Source organism: Nerophis ophidion, linkage group LG21, assembly GCF_033978795.1.
Source record: "Nerophis ophidion isolate RoL-2023_Sa linkage group LG21, RoL_Noph_v1.0, whole genome shotgun sequence".
NCBI lineage: Eukaryota > Metazoa > Chordata > Actinopteri > Syngnathiformes > Syngnathidae > Nerophis > Nerophis ophidion.
This window is the reverse complement of record NC_084631.1, coordinates 17,816,839-17,837,657: the sequence shown is the minus strand read 5'-3', so window position 1 is coordinate 17,837,657 and position 20,819 is coordinate 17,816,839. Positions and strand designations below refer to the sequence as shown.

General features: G+C 41.0%; 1 protein-coding gene across 1 annotated transcript in view; it reads right to left on the bottom strand.

The window, feature by feature from the left end:
* Nucleotides 1-373: 373 nt before the first annotated feature.
* LOC133539458 (exostosin-1b-like) overlaps nucleotides 374-20,819 on the bottom strand; it is a 159,878-nt gene continuing 139,432 nt past the window's right edge. The window contains exon 2 of the mRNA XM_061881455.1: nucleotides 374-1,209. Within this exon, the coding sequence (XP_061737439.1) occupies nucleotides 1,155-1,209 (55 nt within the window). The 3' untranslated portion in view covers nucleotides 374-1,154. The remainder of the gene's footprint in view (nucleotides 1,210-20,819) is intronic.

Genomic DNA, 20,819 nt, shown 5'->3' with positions numbered 1-20,819 from the left:
TGTTATTTCTATTGGTATTATTGTTCCGTTGCAGTGCAATAAAGTTCATTGTTATCCATCCATTTCACTAATTTATTTTTATTTAGATTTTTTGGTATCATATTTGTATATATAATATTTGCTTGTTTTTTGTTGTTGTGTTCTCTCTGTCTTGTCCCACTCTTCTCACCCAAATTGCCTTCATTTTTGTTCTTCTTTCTATCCCCTCCTGTGCCAAACAATAATAATTGAATAAAGTCAAATACAAATAGAGCAAACAGAGCAGTATCCCCTCATTTCTCTTTTGTAAAGCAAATCTGTACAGCAGATATGAGCATCTAATGGACACCTATACCTACTATGGTTAAAAAAAAATATATATATATATTTTTAAAGTAGTTTCCATCCATCCATTTTCTACCTCTTGTCCCTTTCATGGTAATAGGGGGTGGCAGCTGCCTATTTGTGCACACTTTTCTTTGTGGCTGGCTTTGGGGTAGTTTCTGTAGCAGCAGCCGTCTTGATAGATTTTCAAAACACTGCCATAGTGATGCTGGTGTCTTCGGTGGCTGGTAAGGTTTGATGTGTTGAAGCGCTATGTTTTTTTTCCCCCTCGCGAAACATTTGGTGCAAATAGCACACAAAATGTGTTCCTCTGAAAAAATGATATTCCAGACTATTGATGCCATGTTTTTTTTTTTTTTATGAACATCTATACCAACTATGCTACTGTTTTTTAATAATGTTGGTCATCACAGCAGGACTTGAATAGCCAAGTTTTTTCAGAGGTGCTACGTTTAAGAACGACCGGCATACAGTATCAAGCTAAAATGTCAAAAATGCAAAAAAAATAAATGCATGTTGCAGTCTGTCTCACTTGAATTTGATTTCTGGAGTAAACAAGTGATTTTCTCCAACCTTCACAACTAGCCCCGAGTCAAATGTGAGTACGAAGTAGCATGTCAAGAATGGCACCGCAGCCAAATGTTGATGGAAAAACACAAAAAACGAGGGGGGGGGGGACAGCGTGGGTGACGGAGGAGCTCCTGGAGAAGGGTCAACATTGGCACGAGCATGGGCGGTGTGGAGGCGGGTGTATGTGGCAGTAACAAAAAAAAAAAAGGCCTGCCATTGTCTCTGTTACCACCTCGAACCACTTTGTCTGACTGATGAGTTCAAAAAGGACATAGTAATAGCCTGTCTCCCACATTTCTCCAACAATAAATCTCCCTGCAAGAAAAATGGGAAAGCAATCAGGTGGCAAGAAGGTTTCTCTCTGTGTGTGTGTGTGTGTGTGTGTGTGTGTGTGTGTGTGTGTGTGTGTGTGTGTGTGTGTGTGTGTGTGTGTGTGTGTGTGTGTGTGTGTGTGTGGTTAAACAAAAGAATACACACCGGTACCTCAACTTAGGCGCTCAATTGGTTCCACTGAGCTCGTAACTCAAAACACTTTCCTCAAAAGATAAGAGTGTTTTATCTTGTTTTATCGCCACCCATTGGATTTAATTGAGGTTAATCTAATCCACTCTTGGATTGGCCAAAACACCACAATATTAACATATAACATGCCTATTAAAAATAAAAACTTTTGTATAAGAAACCACATAACAGACGGTAATACGAATAACTACATTGCCATTAATTCCAGACTACAAACTTGGGATGTCCCGATCCAGGTTTTTGCACTTCCGATCCGATACCAATATTGTTTTTGCACTTCCGATCCGATACCGACCGATACTGGCCTATCCGAGCATGTATTAAAGTTTAAAGTTATTTAGCCTACTTAGATGTCAGATTCATGCTGAAAAGGATTTTAGTACTCTTGATAACAACTAGCCAACTAAATTAGGTGAGTTTGAATAATACACAATAGTTGGTATTCAAGGATAAACACAAAACATCAAAAATGATAAATGACAAACAGAAATGGCATCATTAAACAGTAAACAAGTGAACAGTATAAAGTGCAAATAATGCTGTAAACATTATTAAAAAAAGCAAAACACACAAACAACCTGAGTGGGATAAAATGTGTATAACTCAGCATCAATACTTGCTCTTGAAAAAGTGGCTGTGCGCAACCCGAGAGGCCCTGGTTCAAATCCCACCTAGTACCAACCTCGTCACGTCCGTTGTGTCCTGAGCAAGACACTTCACCCTTGCTCCTGATGGGTGCTGTTTGGCGCCTTGCATGGCAGCTCCCTCCATCAGTGTGTGAATGTGTGTGTGAATGGGTAAATGTGGAAGTAGTGTCAAAGCGCTTTGAGTACCTTGAAGGTAGAAAAGCGCTATACAAGTACAACCCATTTATTTATATATATCTACACACTCCCTTCAATTGTTTGCCCCAGTCAGGAGGGGCAAACAATTGAAGTCCAAGCATAATGAGGAGATTCTTTCTAACCAAGACGAGCACTTCAAGATGCTCAGGTGTCAGCCTGCTCCTGTGTTCATCTAGGATGAGTGCTAAAAAGCCTCTCACTCGCAAGAGTCATTAAAATGTCTTACAACTTTACCACCACGCTTGACTCTATTGTGGCATGTTTTACACTCCACCTCTTCATATTTTTCGTTTTGTAGGATAGAATAATCCCACACAGCTGACATTTTTACCGTAACTTTTAATTCACACGGCCGTCTGAACGGTTAGAACGCAGACCTGTGGATGTTTTGAAGGTGTGCTGGAAAATGCGGAACAGAGTTTAGGGGGCAGCAGAAGAGTGGAATGTATTATTTAAATCGATGCGTTGGAAAACACGGACCGGAGTTTTTTAAAAAACTGGATCTAGATTTTACCATGCCTTGCCAATACGCATTTTTTGGCAAATATTGGCGGCCGATCCGATCCAAATATCGGATCGGACAACCCTACTATAAACTGCTATTTTTCTTTGCTATGATTTGTACCCTGCATCTTATAAGACATTGCAGCTAATTTATCGATGGTTCTTTGCTGACTGCCATTATGCACTAGTTTTCAAAAAATGTCAAGCAAATGAACTGAAAAGCTGTGTTATTGTTTGTGCTATTGGGCCATCTTTTGGGTGTGCTGCAGTGTCCTTCCATTTAGTTCTTGCAATTGGAAGTAGAATTGTTGTTCAGTCTTCAGTTTTTACTTGAAGCGATTCCCAGTCATCACTCCAAGCAATGTTTGTAAGTTTTACAATATAACTTTAACTGCTATACTTACTAAACAGTTCCATGTGTGATGTCTGGTGGAGTGTTTTCATAACATCTGACATCACGTGGACAAAAATGAGACCTTCTAGAGGAACGTTCTGTGGTCAGATGAAACAAAAATTTAGCTGTTTGGCCACAATACCCAGCAATATGTTTGGAGGAGAAAAGGAGATGCCTTTAATCCCAGCACACCAAGCCTACCGTCAAACAGGATGGTGGTAGTATTATGCTCTGGGCCTGTTTTGCTGCCAATGGAACTGGTGATATACAGAGAGTAAATGGGACAATGAAAAAGGAGGATTACCTCCAAATTCTTCAGGACAACCTAAAATCATCAGCCCAAAGTTTGGGTCTTTGGCACAGTTCAATCAATCAAAATTTACTTATATAGCCCTAACTCACGAGTGTCTCAAAGGGCTGCATAAGCCACAACGACATCCTTGGTTCAGCTCCCACATCGGGCCAAGAAAAAACTTAACTCAATGGGATGACAATGAGAAACCTTGGAGAGGACCGCAGATTTGGGCATCTAGTAGAAAAATATGTTACGAAAAATTGTAGCAAAAAAGCAGTTACTAAAGTAGATGGTAATAACACAGACATGACAATCAACATTATTACACTACAAATTATTTTTATGTTCAAACAAACAAAATAAGCTAAAATGCTAGCATAAAAAGTTAGCATATAAATGTTAAAAAAAAGTTAGCATACATGTATGATGGCACCCTGTATCAAAAACCATGATATTTATTTTCAAGTAAACAAAATAGCTAAAATGCTAGCATAAAACGGGAGAATGCTCATGAATTAATGGAATGAAGAAACAATACGACTGTTTTAGCAGTGAAATTCAAGCAACACCGCTGCCAGTTTTTTTATTGGTTTTTTTACTGTAAAAAGTTATTTTAATGGGTTTTATTTTTTAGTTTTTTAATTTGTAAGTCTAAGTGTAAGTGTAAGTGTATATGGAAAAAAAATACCAAGAGAAATAGCATTACTGATAATAAATATTAATAATAATTGCCTCAATTATCAACAATACAATTGTTTCAAATGCAACAATACATACATGTAATAAATAGTTGAATTACAAAAGAAAGCAGATAAGGAGGGGAATGGGGGGAAAAAAGAGGAGCAGACTATATTAACCTTATAGATTGTTATGATAAAATAGGTTAAGCTTGAGCAATGTGCCAGTTTTCCCTGGGGCAGGGTCTATGTACAGTACAGGCCAAAAGTTTGGACACACCTTCTCATATCAATGTGTTTTTCTTTATTTGAATGACTATTTACATTGTAGATTGTCACTGAAGGCATCGAAACAATGACACCTGTGAAGTGAAAAACCCTTTCAGGTGGCTTCTTCACATCTGTGGAACTATTTGCCACTGGAGTTAAAGTCACAGTTGGACATTAAACTATTCTCCACAAAACTTAAAAAGTGGCTCAAGGAAAATCAGAAGTGTGAGCACTAGAAATGGCTGTAATGGACAAATGGAGCCAATTATTTTCATCCATCCATCCATCCATCCATCTTCTTACGCTTACCGAGAGGAGCCAGATGAGGTGGTTCGGGCATCTGGTCAGGATGCCACCCGAACGCCTCCCTAGGGAGGTGTTTAGGGCACGTCAAACCAGTAGGAGGCCACGGGGAAGACCCAGGACACGTTGGGAAGACTATGTCCCTCGGTTGGCCTGGGAACGCCTCGGGATTCCCCCAGGAAGAGCTAGACAAAGTGGCTGGGGCGAGGGAAGTCTTGGTTTCCCTGCTTAGGCTGTTGCCCCCCGCGACCCAATTATTTTCAATGTGGTTTTATTTCTGTACTTGTCTTAATCCTTTTGGATGTGTTTTACACTTTTTTTTTAAAAGCCTAATCAGGGACAAGGGTTGCAAATTAGCCTGTGGCGAGAAGTCTTACCTGTGGGTAGCAATGTTTAATTGTGCTGTCCCTGTCAAATAAATACATAAATACATTTAAAAAAAAGAGAAAATGCCAAGACTGTGCAAAACAGTGATCTGAGCAAAGGGTGGTTATTTTGAAGAAAGGTTGGAATTGAGGGTTGAATCACCAAAAATGGGCTGAACAAAGGGATGGGTCGAATGCAGAGGACAAATTTCACCACACGTAGTGAGTGTGTGACAATCATTGATACTTTATAGAGATGCGTGGTTTGCGGTCTCATCCGCGGAGTCCGCGGTTAGACCGCGGGTCGGGCAGTTGACATGACGAAACCATCCGGAGACATTTGATGTACATGGTTCTGGGATCGGTATCCTTTGCCATTCAAAGAGCCATTTAAGACCCGTGTCATAAAACGAAGAATAGGAGACACGATTATTCTCTGGAATGACTGCCAGTAGTCACCCAGATATTAAATATTAGTGCGTGCTATGAAGCCATTGGATTTGTCGCCTTCTACATCATACATGATTAGCTTGTCAGTCCAGCATCATGTTGTGTGTGGCTTCCGCGGCAACACGCACATGACTGCAAGGCATACTGGGTGACACAGAGTACACTAATGGTTGTGATATAAACAATTTTAACACTCTTAGTAATATGCGCCACGCTTTGAAGCCACACCAATTAAGAACGACAAACACATTTCGGGAGAACATCCTCACAGTAACACAACATAAACGCAACACAAAAAATACCCATAATCCTTTGTATTCATGACACTTCCGTGCGTCGGTAAGGTGGGCGGGGTTGGGGGCGCGGGGGTGTAAAATATATTCAGGGTGTGTCATGAATACAAAGGATTATGGGTATTAGTTGTGTTGCGTTTATGTTGTGTTACTGTGAGGATATTCTCCCGAATGTGTTTGTCAATCTTGTATTGTGTGGCTTCACAGCGTGGCGCATATTAGTAAGTGTTAAAGTTGTTAATATCACAACCATCAGTGTACTCTGTATCACCCAGTATGCCTTTCAATCTCATACGTGTGATTGCGGAAGCTGCACACAACATGTTGCTGGACCAATAATCGGTTCGTACATGTTGTTGAAGGTGTCAAAGGCAATGGCTTCACAGCACGCCCATATTCTTGTCATCAGGATAAACACTATTAAATTGTCGAGATAACGTTAGCGGCTCCAATTGACTACATTACTCCGTGAAACAGTTTTAAATAGCTCTGTGAGTGGTAAAGGTGGCCAACCTCTGATGTAATTCAGCAGGCGGTTGGCGGGCGGATACGGTCCCGATAAAATGTTGGTTCGGGTGGACGGCGGGTGGATGACGATTTTGGCGACGCGGATGCGGATGATATAATTGCCTATCCGCGCATCTCTAATACTTTAACTTAACTCTAACTTAATCAAATATTCATAGATGCTAAATTTACCCCAGGGATCAATAAAGTACTTTCTATTATATTCTATTCTATAATCTAATTTTATTCTATTCTAATTCATTCGCAGGCCGGATCTGGCCCGCTGGCCTTGACTTTGATACATAGGAGGTAGAGTATACCACTAATTTTGATTTGTTTGGACACCTCAGCACCCTGAGCCTTATTCGTAAATAGTTTTTAATACACAGTATTTTATACATGTTCTGCATAAACAAGGCACAAGAAGGACTCCGGCTTGACTGCACGATAGCAGTCAGACCATTAAACAGACCACGTTGTTATTGTACAGTGGCGTTTGACAGGCAGCTCGGCTTGAAGAGTCCTCAAAGATTAAGATATTTACAATGAAAGGCAGAATGTGAGAGGGGAGATGGCGACGGCAAGGGAGCCAGTGACCGATGTGTTTCTGTCTAGTACCTGAATATCAGATTTACTGCCTTTGACCCTGTAGCGCTCTATCCCGACAGACATTATCAAAAATCTCAGCAGAATACATCTGTAAAGGTACTGCACAGCAAGCGGAAAGCTTAGTTCAGGTGTGATATGAATCTTGAAATACTGATCTGGTTTCCATCAGGGCCTGTGTTGGTGGTAGGCGCTATATTTACATAAATAACAGTAAGTCATCACAGCAGCATGACAGTGTAACCCAATTGAACCACAAAAAGAAACACCATACGAAAAAACACCGGTTCAGATTGTATGGTAAATTAAAATGACCTGCTGAGAAGCAGCCTCCGCTGGATCGACATTTGCAATTCAAGTGACTGTTGCAGTGATGTTGCTTGGTACATGTCCTGCATCTTTGATACATTCAAACCTGAAAGGACGCCACACTCAAACCTGAAAGGACGCCTAGGGGTTCGGTTCGGAGGTGTACCGAAAGAGTTTCCAAACGGACATATTAAATAGCGCACCGCAGGTTCTGTAAACAAGGCAGAGCGAGGCACTACACACGGCAGGCTAGCAGCGACTGGGCTAGGACAACATGCAAAAGCCAGAGCTGGAAGACCCTCCTGCCTTGTTAAGATCTCCCGTTTGGGAACACTTTGGCTGCAAGGAGCGATACAACATTGGAGGACGGAGGTTTGCCGACTTTGTTCAGCAGCAGTAAGGTACGCTTCTGCAAACACATCAAACATGCTAACTCCTTTGAAGCGGCACCACCGCATCCAAGGAACCTCTCCTCGGCGAGTCAGGCAGGGCTGAAGCAATAACAAATGTTTTTATCGCAGCACATGTGAGACCATCTATCCATCCATCCATTTCCTAACGCTTGTCCCGTTCAGGATGGCAGGGGGTTGCTGTATTGATTTAAAAACTTAATTTTGACCCACTTCTATGGTGGAAGAACAATAAGCCCATATCTCCTCTTACTGCCAATGTAAGACAGGCTACTTGTTCATTTACAGTTAATATCTGCTTACTTTCTGTTTCAACGTGTTCCATCTACACTCCTGTTAAAAAGTAATAATCAATTATTCTTCTGTTGTTTGATACTTTCCATTAGTTTTGGATGATGCCACAAAATTTGGGTATCAATCCGATACCAAGTAGTTACAAGATCATACATTGGTCATATGTAAAGTCCTCATGTGTCCAGAAACATATTTCCTGAGTTCATAAACATAATATACATTTAGAAAAAAAACGAAAGAAGATTTTGTGATGTTAAAAAATATCGATGTTTTCATAGTAGTACCGACTAGATGCACTATTGTACGTGGTATCATTACAGTGGATGTTGGGTATTGATCCACCAAAGGTGTGTGTGTATGTTGTAGCGTACCAGAAGAGTTGTGCTATAGGGAATTCTGGAAATGATTCTATGGTAAATGGGTTATACTTGTATACTGTATGTATAACGATTTTCTACCTTCAAGGTACTCAAAGCGCATTGACGCTGATTCCACATTCACCCATTCATACACACATTCACACACTGATGTCGGGAGCAGCCATGCAAGGCCCTAACCACCACCCATCGGGAGCAAGGGTGAAGTGTCTTGCTCAATGACACAACAAACGTGGCGAGGTTGGTAGAAGGTGGGGATTGAACCAGGAACCCTTCAGGTTGCTGGCGCGGCCACTCTCCCAACTGTGCCACGCCGTCCTGTTCTGTAGTGTTTATTGTGTGTTACGGAGCAAATATTCTTCCAAAATGTGTTTGTCGTTGTTGTTTAGTGTGGTCTCACTATATGGCACATATTTATGACAGTGTTAGCATCGTTCATACTGCCACCCTTAGTGTGACATGTATGGCTGTTTGAATAAGTATGCGCTTCATTCGCTCGTTTGCAGTGTGTTAAAGTCAAGATTATTGTGTCATTAGTTCAATATTGGGCACAATTAAATGTTGATCAGATTGTGTTAATTAAAGACTATATGATTTTTGTAACTTTGATTTCATCTAAAACGGACTAAACTTGCCACAAAATTAACAAGAACAATATTGATTTTTTAAAAGCTACTTTAAAGATTGAAAGTTGCCATCAATCCCACGCGGGTGCTCGGGCCCCGAAGCACCCACGGAATCGGCGCCTATGGTTGTAAGACATTGATTAGTTCCAGTTTCAATGGCACTCCCCTTCCCTATTTAAGACTTCTTAAAAGTTGGCAGGTGTGCTTTCGGTGCCATTCAAACGATATGAATGCCTAAAGTTGGGTCACAAAACAAGGTACGGAACAGATCAGTTACTGAGCGTCCGTTCCTTTCATGGTTTTTGAAACAAACAGAACAAATAAATACAAAACTGAGCTGCATTGCTTAGTGTGTTGGCTCTCACACATAAATGTGTGTATACGTTTATAGCGTGCGCGCGCACGCACACACACACACACACACAGACACACACACACACACACACACACACACACACACACACACACACACACACACACACACACACACACACACACACACACACACACACACACACGAGTGACTAAGACGGAGGGCCTCATCAAAATCACAATGCTGCCAGTGTGCTTGCCGAGGCTGCATTCAACCATCAGGGCCGTCAGGTCTGCCAAACAGCTTGCTGCGACACTGTGGCAAATGATGCCGGAGACCAAGAGGGAAAAGGGGAGTGGGCGATGGAGGTGGGGGATAACAGTGTAACGGGGAGATAAAGAATGCGAGGAAAGTTCATTATTCACTGTCGTGAAAGAGAGAGAAGGAGGGCCGGTGGAGACCGGGAGCCTCTTGATTGACTGCTATGGCTCCCAGACCAGGGTCACGTGACCGATGGAAGGCTAGTGCCAGGCTAATTGGCTATTGGGTTACCGCTCGCTGTTTGCCAGGATGGCAAAGACTCCATGCAGCTATTTATTTAAGTAAATATTATTTCGATCGTAGTCATGGCACAGGTCTCTGATATTTCCTTTGGACGGCGTCAGCCTGCGCATACACTACATCTCGCTATTGTGGGGAAGTGCTGCTTCCAAAAAGGACAGCTGTTGCAAGCTTTAGTTGAAGTTTAATGACAAAATAATGACTGTCGTGAAGACGACGCGGACACACGCTCTTTCAGCTTTCCACACCGTCACTCAGGCGGAGGGGAGGGAAGCCGCAGTCCCAAACAAGACTGTCTTACCAACACACTGCAGCTTCAAAGGGGAACATTATCATCAGACCTATGTAAGCGTCAATATATACCTTGATGTTGCAGAAAAAAGACCATATATTTTTTTAACCGATTTCCGAACTCTAAATGGGTGAATTTTGCCGAATTAAATGCCTACTGAAAGCCACTACTACCCACCACGCAGTCCGGTAGTTTATATATCAATGATGAAATATTAACATTGCAACACATGCCAATACGGCCTTTTTAGTTTACTATATTCCAATTTTAAATTTCCCGGGAGTTTCGTCTTGAAAATGTCGTGTAATGATGACGGGAACGCAAGACGTCACGGGTTTTAAGGGAATATGAGCGCTGCACACACACAGAGCTAAAAGTCGTCTGCTTTAACGGCATAATTACACAGTATTTTGGAGATCTGTGTTGCTGAATCTTTTGCAATTTGTTCAATTAATAGATGGAGTTGGGAAGCTTTAGCCTTTAGCCACACAAACACACCGTGATTCCTTGTTTACAATTCCAGGAGGTAAAACTTTACTATGGATCAGAGCGCGGTCAAGCAAACATGAATCATGACGGAATATCAACCAGCAGGGTTCAGTAAGAAAATTGTGGTAAAAAGTCGCTTCTTACCGGAGAAAAGCTGAGCTTGTGCCGTCCATAAAGCTGCCGTCGACTTTCATCAGACACTGCACGTCAAGACACCCGTGGACCCACCCTTCCGACTATCAGGTAATATTTAACTCACTAAAACACTAGCAACACAATAGAAAGATAAGGGATTTCCCAGAATTATCCTACTCCGTCGCTATCAATATCCTCAAACACGAACTTTCATCCTCGCTCAAATTAATGGGGAAATTGTCGTTTTCTCGGTCCGAATAGCACTTTTTGTTGGAGGCTCCCATTAAAATCAATGTGAATATGTGAGGAGCCCCCACACGTGTGACGTCATCGTCTGCAACTTCCGGTAAAGGCAGGGCTTTTTGTCAGCACCAAAAGTTGCGAACTTTATCGTGGATGTTCTCTACTAAATCCTTTCAGCAAAAATATGGCAATATCGCGAAATGATCAAGTATGTCACATAGAATGGACCTGCTATCCCCGTTTAAATAAGAAAATCTCATTTCAGTAGGCCTTTAAATGGTGTGTGCACCACAGAACTAGTAACAGTGTGTGTGTGTGTGTGTGTGTGTGTGTGTGTGTGTGTGTGTGTGTGTGTGTGTGTGTGTGTGTGTGTGTCGGCAGAGGACAGTTCATCTCGTTGTTGTTTTGACTTTGATATACAGAACTGCATATCTCTTCGTACAGTGTTAAAATTTTACTAAAACATGGACCTTTCTTGAGGATGGAACCTATTATTTATATTTTTATAAATGTTTCTTATGGAAAAAATTGGTTCAATATACAGACGTTTCTATTTACGAACCAATTCAGAGCATAATAAAGGTTCCACTATACATTGGTGTCTTAAAGTTAAAGTTAAAGTACTACTGATAGTCACACACGCACACACTGGGTGTGGTGAAATTACTCTCTGCATTGTTCCAACCCCTGGGAGGTCAGGGGAGCAGCGAGCAGCAGTAGTGGCCGCGCTCCGGAATCATTTTGGTGATTTAGCCCCCAATTCCAACCTTTGATGCTGAGAGCCAAGCAGGGAGGTGATGGGTCCCATTTTTATAGTCTTTGGTATGACTCCGCCGGGGTTTGAACTCACAACCTACCGATCTCAGGGCAGACACTCTAACCACAAGGCCACTGAACAAGTTATAAGCAGTTAAATTAAAAAAAAAAAATCAATAAAACAGCTACACCTGTGGCCATTGAACCTAGAAAGTTAGAATTCAGTTACATGAGATACGGTTCAAAATCAACAAAGATTTGGGGGAAATGATCCCCGAAAGCTCTACAAAATTGCTCAAACAGCTGACAAGAAATATTCACCCACGCTTATCTCACTCCTTTGACCTCAAAAGCCTCAGACATCCAGAAGTCGGATATGCTTTGAAAAGCAAAGGGATTTACAGTCGAAATTGAACAATAATCCGTGGTCGATTGAAGAAAATGGGTTTGAAATTGTGACTTAGGGTGCTGGAATGAAACCATTTCAGGTATGAGTTCTGATTTTAAAAACTATTATTATTAATCGGTTCTTACAGAATTCGGCAGGGTTTTTGTGCAATCGTCGCAACCTGCAATGTCGGAATTTGCAACAGCGTTTTCAAAATATTGCGGCAAAAGTTGCAATGGCGTGAAGCTTGTTTGTTGTTGTTTTTTCTATAACAGACAGACTATATACAGTCGTGGTCAAAAGTTTACAGACACTTGTCAAGAACATAATGTCATGGCTGTCTTGAGTTTCTAATAATTTCGACAACTCTTATTTTTTTGAAACTGGTGCTTAACAGACAATAAATGGGAAAAAAATTATTCAGGACAACTTAAAATCATCAGCCCGGAGGTTGGGTCTTGGGCGCGACAGAACAATGACCCCAAACACACGTCAAAAGTGGTAAAGGAATGGCTAAATCAGGCTAGAATGAAGGTTTTAGAATGGCCTTCCCAAAGTCCTGATTTAAACTTGTGGACAACGCTGAAGAAATAAGTACATGTCAGAAAACTAACACATTTAGCTGAATTGCACCAATTTTGTCAAGGGGAGTGGTCAAAAATTCAACCAGAAGCTTGCCAGAAGCTTGTGGATGGCTACTAAAAGTGCCTTCTTGCAGTGAAACTTGCCAAGGGACATGTAAGCAAATATTAACATTGCTGTATGTATACTTTTGACCCAGCAGATTTGGTCACATTTTCAGTACCGGTACCAAAAGGTATTTTGTTACTTTCGATACTTTTCATTATTTTTCTAATTAAATTGGATTATTGGCTTTATTTTAACAAAAAAATTATACAGTACATCAAACATATGTTTCTTATTGCAACGGAAAATCAATGTTGGCCTTAAAGGCCTATTGAAACTCACTACTACCCACCACGCAGTCTGATAGTTTATATATCAATGATGAAATATTAACATTGCAACACATGCCAATACTGCCTTTTTAGTTTACTAAATTACAATTTTAAATTTCCCGGGAGTTTCGCCTTGAAAACGTCGTGTAATGATGACGTGTACGCAAGACGTCACAGGTTTTAAGGAAATATGAGCGCTGCACACACACACAGCTAAAAGTTGTCTGCTTTAACGGCATAATTACATTACTAAAGACAGCGCACACCCTGGCTTCCACCTGTTGGACCTGCTACCATCAGGCAGGCGCTACAGGTGCATCAGAGCCAAAACAAACAGGCTCAGAGACAGCTTCTTTCCCAAAGCTGTCACCATGTTGAACTCTAACTTAAAATAATAATAATTCACCCCTATAGAATATCATGCCCTAATACCCTACTGTGCAATACCACCCTTCGAGTGCAATACGTCCGACACTGATTGTTATTTATTACTGCGGTACTCCTGTCTTGCTCTGTATATTGTACAGTATTTTGTATTTTGTACTTCTATAGTATTTTGTATATTGTACAAGATTGCTTATTATTTCTATTGGATAGTAGTCTGTTTATTTCAATTGTTAGTTTTTCCTTTTACATCTTATGTCATTTATTTCACCCCATTTTGTTCCAACTACCGCACCTTAAATTGGAGTCTTTAATCTCATTATATGCAAATATAATGACAATAAAGTTCATTCTATTCTATTCTATAATTACACAATGTTTTGGAGATCTGTGTCGCTGAATCTTTTGCAATTTGTTCAATTAATATTGGAGAAGTCAAAGTAGAAAGATGGAGTTGGGAAGCTTTAGCCTTTAGCCACACAAACACACGGTGATTCCTTGTTTACAATTCCTGGAGGTGAAACTTTACTATGGATCCGGTCAAGCAAACATGAATCATGACGGAATGTCAACCAGCAGGTTTCAGTGAGAAAATTGTGTTAAAAAGTCGCTTCTTACCGGAGAAAAGCTGAGCTTGTGCCGTCCATAAAGCTGCCGTCCACTTTCCTGAGACACTGCGCGTCAAGACACCCGTGGACACAACCTCCGACTATCAGGTACTGTTAAACTCACTAAAACACTAGCAACACAATAAAAAGATAAGGGATTTCCCATAATTATCATAGTAAAGACATCGGAATCCGTCCCAATGTAATTGGGTTTTTTTTTTAAACTTTTTTTTTTTTCTAGTCCGTCGCTATCAATATCCTCAAACACGAATCTTTCATCCTCGTTCAAATTAATGGGGAAATTGTCGTTTTCTCGGTCCGAATAGCACTTTTTGTTGCAGGCTCCCATTAAAAACAATGTGAATATGTGAGGAGCCATCAAAATGTGTGACGTCATTGTCTGCAAATTCCGGTAGAGGCAGGGCTTTTCTCTTAGCACCGAAAGTTGCGAATTTTATCGTTGATGTTCTCTACTAAATCCTTTCAGCAAAAATATGGCAATATCGCAAAATGATCACGTATGACACATAGAATGGACCTGCTATCCCCGTTTGAATAAGAAAATCTCATTTCAGTAGGCCTTTAAATAAAATAGTGAACAAACTAGACAACTTGTCTTTTTGTAGTAAGTAGGCAAACAAAGACTCTGAATTAGTCTGCTGACGTATGTAGTAACATATTGTGTCATTTATCATTCTAATATTTTGTCAAAGTTATAAAGGAAAAATTATTATTGCTTGTTCATTTACTGTTAATATCTGCTTACTTTATCTTTTAACATGTTCTAGCTACACGTCTGTTAAAATGTAATAATCACTTTTTTTCTGTTGTTTGATACGTTACATTAGTTTTGGATGATACCACAATTTTAGGTCATATTTAAAGTTCGCATGTGTCCAGAGACATATTTCTTGAGTTTATAAACATAATATACATTTTAAAAAAAGGAAAAAAAGATTTTGTGAAAAAATATTGATGTCATCATAGTAGTATCGACAAGATATGCTCTTGCACTTGTTATCATTACAGTGGATGTCAGGTGTGGATCCACCTGTGGCTTTTGTTGACATTCAGGCGCGCTAGCTTTTGTTAGCAGTGACGCCGGTGAGCTATTGTATCCTCCTATGATGTGTAGTGAAACATGTTTAGCTATTCCTCGTCCTGCAGGGATGATACTTGTAAGATCTTACTTTATTTGCCACCACGGAGGCGAGGATTAGTGATTTAGAAGTAGCTAAAACACTGCCAACTGTGGATGGATGTTCGCTGCTAGTTAGCTAGCCATGTCTTAAAGCACCTCTTCCTGAGGGCGTTTCAGTGTTAACTTCACTTTTATCATCAGTTTTTAGGCCAAAATGCATCCGTTCTCCCTTTTCTGTCTACACACCGTGTCTGCTTGTAAGTATTAATTGATTGATTAAAACTTTAATTAGTAGATTGCACAGTTCAGTACATATTCCCTACAATTAACCACTCAATGGCAACACTCGAACAAGTTTACAACTTGTTTAAGTCATGGTCCACGTTAATCAATTGGTACTCTGTGATTGTGCGCTGCCGAACATGCTCCGTTAAAAAAAATAAAAAAAATTGTGAACCTGCACTTTTCAAACAGAGTATAATACCATTTTTGATTCATTAGTACTGCGAGTAACCAGTAAGCAAATATCTATCAATCAAATCGATCAATGTTTATTTATATAACCCTAAATCACAAATGTCTCAAAGGGCTGCATAAACTACAACGACATCCTCGGTAGGGCCCACATAAGGACAAGGAAAAACTCACCCAAGTGGGGCGTCGACTATAATGACTATAAGAAACCTTGGAGAGGACCACTTTCAGACCCAGGGGACTGAAAGCAATGGAATAGTGCTGGAATACCGTACAACCCTAGACTACACATAAACAAACATAACATTTGATGAGACATTTGACGTGTGCATTTGAGTGCTGTTGAAGGACAAATTCTATTGACGGAAATGACGACAGGTCAAAACATTCGGGGAAGTTAGACAAAGTTCCAAAGCCGCGCATCCATCCATTTTCTACCGCATGTCCCTTTTGGGGTTGCTGAAGCCTATCTCAGCTGCATTCTGGCGGTAGGCGGGGTATGAGCTTCAAATATATGCTTTTACTGCCAGCTAGATGTCTATTGTCAAGTCTCTGTCGTATAAAATGAGTAAAACATCAATGCAGAAGGTTTTTTTTTCAATTTTTTGTTGCAATCCAGTGCTTTTTGAGGTTGATGTGTACTTAAAACATTGATAACATCCATCCCTTTTTTACCGCTTGTCCCTTTTGGAGTGGTGGTGGGTCGCTGGTGCCTATCTCAGCTGCATTCGGGCGGAAGGTAGGATACACCCTGGACAAGTCGCCACCTAATCGCAGGGCCAACACAGACAGACAACATTCATACTCACATTCACACACTAGGGACCATTTAGTGTTGCCAATCAACCTATCCCCAGGTGCATGTCTTTGGAGGTGAGAGGAAGCCGGAGTACCCGGAGGGAACCCACGCAGTCACGGGGAGAACATGCAAACTCCACACAAAAAGGTCCCGGGCGCAGGATCGAACTCAGGACTAATCAGGACCTTCGTATTGTGAGGCACATGCACTAACCCAGGAGTGTCAAACTCAAATACAGAGTGGGTCAAAATTTAAAACTGAACAAAGCCGGGGGCCAAGGTTGAACAAATTAACCTTTTAATAGGGACCCAAACAAGTTTTGCATTGAATATTGAACATGCAAGGCTTATATAACTTTATAGTTACATACAAAATCGAGTTTCAAATAATAATAACAATAATTAAAAAATATTAATGGCATATCAAATAAAATTTAAATAAAAATTGAATGCCTCTTTTCTATTTGCAGCCTTCTGAGGTAAATATCAAAATAAACTTTTTCCACAGGCCAATAATAAATTTGAAAGTAAAAAGGAATGAATCAAACATTCAAGCTTGAATTAGCAAGAGAAAGTGAATGAATAAAACGTTATTGCTCACTTTGCTACACTGATTTGCTTTAACAACGCTTATACAACCTAATAGTGCAAAATGAACTTTCAAAAAACAAACGAAAAAACCTCACAGAAATACATTTTAAATAATGCATGTAATGCCTCTTTTTTTATTTGCAGCCTTCTGAAGTAAATATCAACATTAACTTTTTCCACTAGCTAAAAAATTTTAAAATAAAATAAAGAGGTGGTCGGGGTTGGGGGTGGCGTGGTTTGGTGGTAGCGGAGGTGGATATTGTAGCGTCCCGGAAAAGTTAGTGCTGCACGGGGTTCTGGGTATTTGTTCTGTTGTGTTCATGTTGTGTTTCGTTGCGGTTGTTCTCCTGAAATGTGTTCGTCATTCTTGTTTGGTGTGGGTTCACAGTGTGGCGCATATTTGTAACAGCGTTAAAGTTGTATATACGGCCACCCTCAGTGTGACCTGTATGGCTGTTGATCAAATATGCATTGCATTCACTTTTGTGTGTGTGTGTACAAGCCGCATATACTGTGTGACTTGGCCGGCACGCTGTATGTATAGAAGAAAAGCGGACGTAACGACAGCTTGTGGAGAACGCTAAAGGTAGTGCCTTTAAGGCACGACCCCAATATTGTTGTCCGGGGAGAAATTCGGGAGAATGGTTGCCCTGGGAAATTTTCGGGAGGGGCACTGAACTTCGGAAGTCTCCCTGGAAAATCAGGAGGGTTGGCAAGTATGAGTATACGCGGTGAATGCGGTGTTACAGTGGCACCGCCGCTGTATAGTACCGGCGGGCCAGCCCTAATGTTAATTTGATATTGCCTCAAGGGGCCAAATTTGGCCCGCGGGCCAGAGTTTGACACCCATGCACTAACCCCTGCTCCACTATGCTGCCCAAAAGCAGCGTATAATGTGTTAAATTAGCGTGAATTGGCAGGATTGCAAAATGTAATCGATAAACAGAAAAGTGTACATAAAAGCTCAACCTTGACACATGTGTATTGTCTGTCTGAATGTATCTCTTAGAAACAACAAAAACTCCCTTAGAGATGCCCACTGAGTTGAGCAGTGGCATGCTGATGTTGTGTTTGATCAAAAAAAAAAAAAAAAATACTTTGTATAATTGTTGACTGAACCTTGAAAAACAGCTTCTCATTAAAAAAAGGAACAGAACCGCACGCATCCTTCTTGTTCCTTCTGGGGTCACGCAGTCTCTGCGGCAGTCTAAACAGCTCCGGACGTGACCATATTTCTTCCAGGAAACTGCTTCAGTGGCCTTCGAAGCTTTGTTTGTCGGAACATGGTCCGCCGAGATCAGACCAAACTATCTACCAGACCCCCCGGCTGCTCTAAATAACCAAAAGACCCCACACTGGAGGAAAGAGACGAGCCGTATAATGTAGGAATGCGGTGGGGAGAGTGAGGGTGGGATGAAGGATAGTTTGACAAGTTATGCTGACAAACAAACAGCTTCTAATTCAGTTGGGGCGGTATAGCTCGGTTGGTAGAGTGGCCGTGCCAGCAACTTGGGGGTTGCAGTTCGATTCCCACTTCCGCCATCCTAGTCACTGCCGTTGTGTCCTTGGGCAAGACACTTCACCCACCTGCTCCCAGTGCCACCCACACTGGTTTAAATGTAACTTAGATATTGGGTTTCACTATGTAAAGCGCTTTGAGTCACTAGAGAAAAGCGCTATATAAATATAATTCACTTCACTTTATATGCTAATGAAACAGCTCTAACCCAAACACCTGGGGTTGAGTTCGCAATAAAACAGTTTTATTACAACTGCACATGTTTTGTATGCAAACGTACAAGTTGATTCATCTGACTTCCTGTGTGATTAATAGGGATTTTAAACACTGTATTAAGCTACACTGTATTGCCAAAAGTATTTATCCATCCATCCAAATAATCAGAATCAGGTGTCCTAATCACTCAGGTGTATAAAATTAAGCACTTAGGCATGGAGACTGTTTCCATGAACATTTGTGACAGAACGGGCTGCTCTCAGGAGCTGTGCAACAAATCCAGTTGTACTCGCTCCTAAATATTCCAAAGTCAACAGTAGGCTTTATTACAAGAAAATGGAAGAGTTTGGGAACATCAGCAACTCAGCCACCAAGTGGTAGGCCACGTAAACTGACAGAGAGGGGTCAGCGGAGAAATAATGGTGGTTGGTGAGGTTGTTGGGCTTGGCCCTTTAGTTCCAGTGAAAGGAACTTTCAATGCTCCAGGATACCAAAACATTGTGGACAATTCCATGCTCCCAACCTGGTGGGAACAGTTCGGAGCAGGCCCCTTCCTCTTCCAACATGGCTGTGCACCAGTGCACAAAGCAAGGTTCCTAAAAACATGGATGAAATAGTCTGGTGTGGATGAACTTGACTGGCCTGCACAGAGTCCTGACCTGAACCCGATAGAACACCTTTGGGATGAATTTGAACAGAGACAGACAAGCTAGGCCTTCTCGACCAACATCAGTGTGTGACCTCAACAATACGCTTTTGGAAGAATGGTGGAAAATTCCTATAAACACACTCCGCAACCTTGTGGACAGCCTTCCAAGAAGAGTTGAAGCTGTAATAGCTGCAAAAGGTGGACTGACATCATATTGAACCCTGCAGGTTAGGAATGAGATGGCACTTTAAAGGCCTACTGAAACCCACTACTACCCACCACGCAGTCTGATAGTTTATATATCAATGATGAAATATTAACATTGCAACACATGCCAATACGGCCTTTTTAGTTTACTAATTTGCAATTTTAAATTTCCCGGGAGTTTTGTCTTGAAAACGTTGTGTAATGATGACGTGTACGCAAGACGTCACAGGTTTTAAGGAAGTATGAGCGCTGCACACACACACAGCTAAAAGTCGTCTGCTTTAACCGCATAATCACACAGTATTTTGGAGATCTGTGGTGCTGAATCTTTTGCAATTTGTTCAATTAATATTGGAGAAGTCAAAGTAGAAAAACGGAGTTGGGAAGCTGTAGCCTTTAGCCACACAAACACACGGTGATTCCTTGTTTAAAATTCACGGAGGTGAAACTTTACAATTGATAAGAGCATACATGGATTCCAACCGAATGTAAACCAGCAGGTTTCGGTGAGAAAATTGTGGTAAAAAGTCGCTTCTTACCAGAGATCAGCTGAGCTTGTGCCGTCCATAAAGCTGCTGTCGACTCCCTTGAGACATTGGCGTCAAGACACCCGTGGATGTACACCTCCGACTATCAGGTAATATTAAACTCACTAAAACACTAGCAACACAATAGAAAGATAAGGGATTTCCCAGAATTATCCTAGTAAATATCTCTAAAAATATCAGAATCCGTCTCAATGCAATCGCGTTTTTTTTTTTGCTTTTTTTTTTCTCCTAGTCCGTCGCTATCAATATCCTCAAACACAAATCGTTCATCCTCGCTCAAATGAATAGGGAAATTGTCGTTTTCTCAGTCCCAAAAATTTTTTGTCTGAGGCTCCCATTAAAACCAATGTGAATATGTGAGGAGCCTTCAACATGTGACGTCATCGTCTGCGACTTTCTCCAGTTGAAAACTTTATCGTGGATGTTCTCTACTAAACCCTTCCAGCAAAAATATGGCAATATCGCAAAATGATCAAGTATGACACATAGAATGGACCTGCTATCCCTGTTTAAATAAGAACATCTCATTTCAGTAGGCCTTTAAGTTCATATGTGCGTCAAGGCAGGTGGCCAAATACTTTTGTTAACATAGTGTATGTGGAGTACG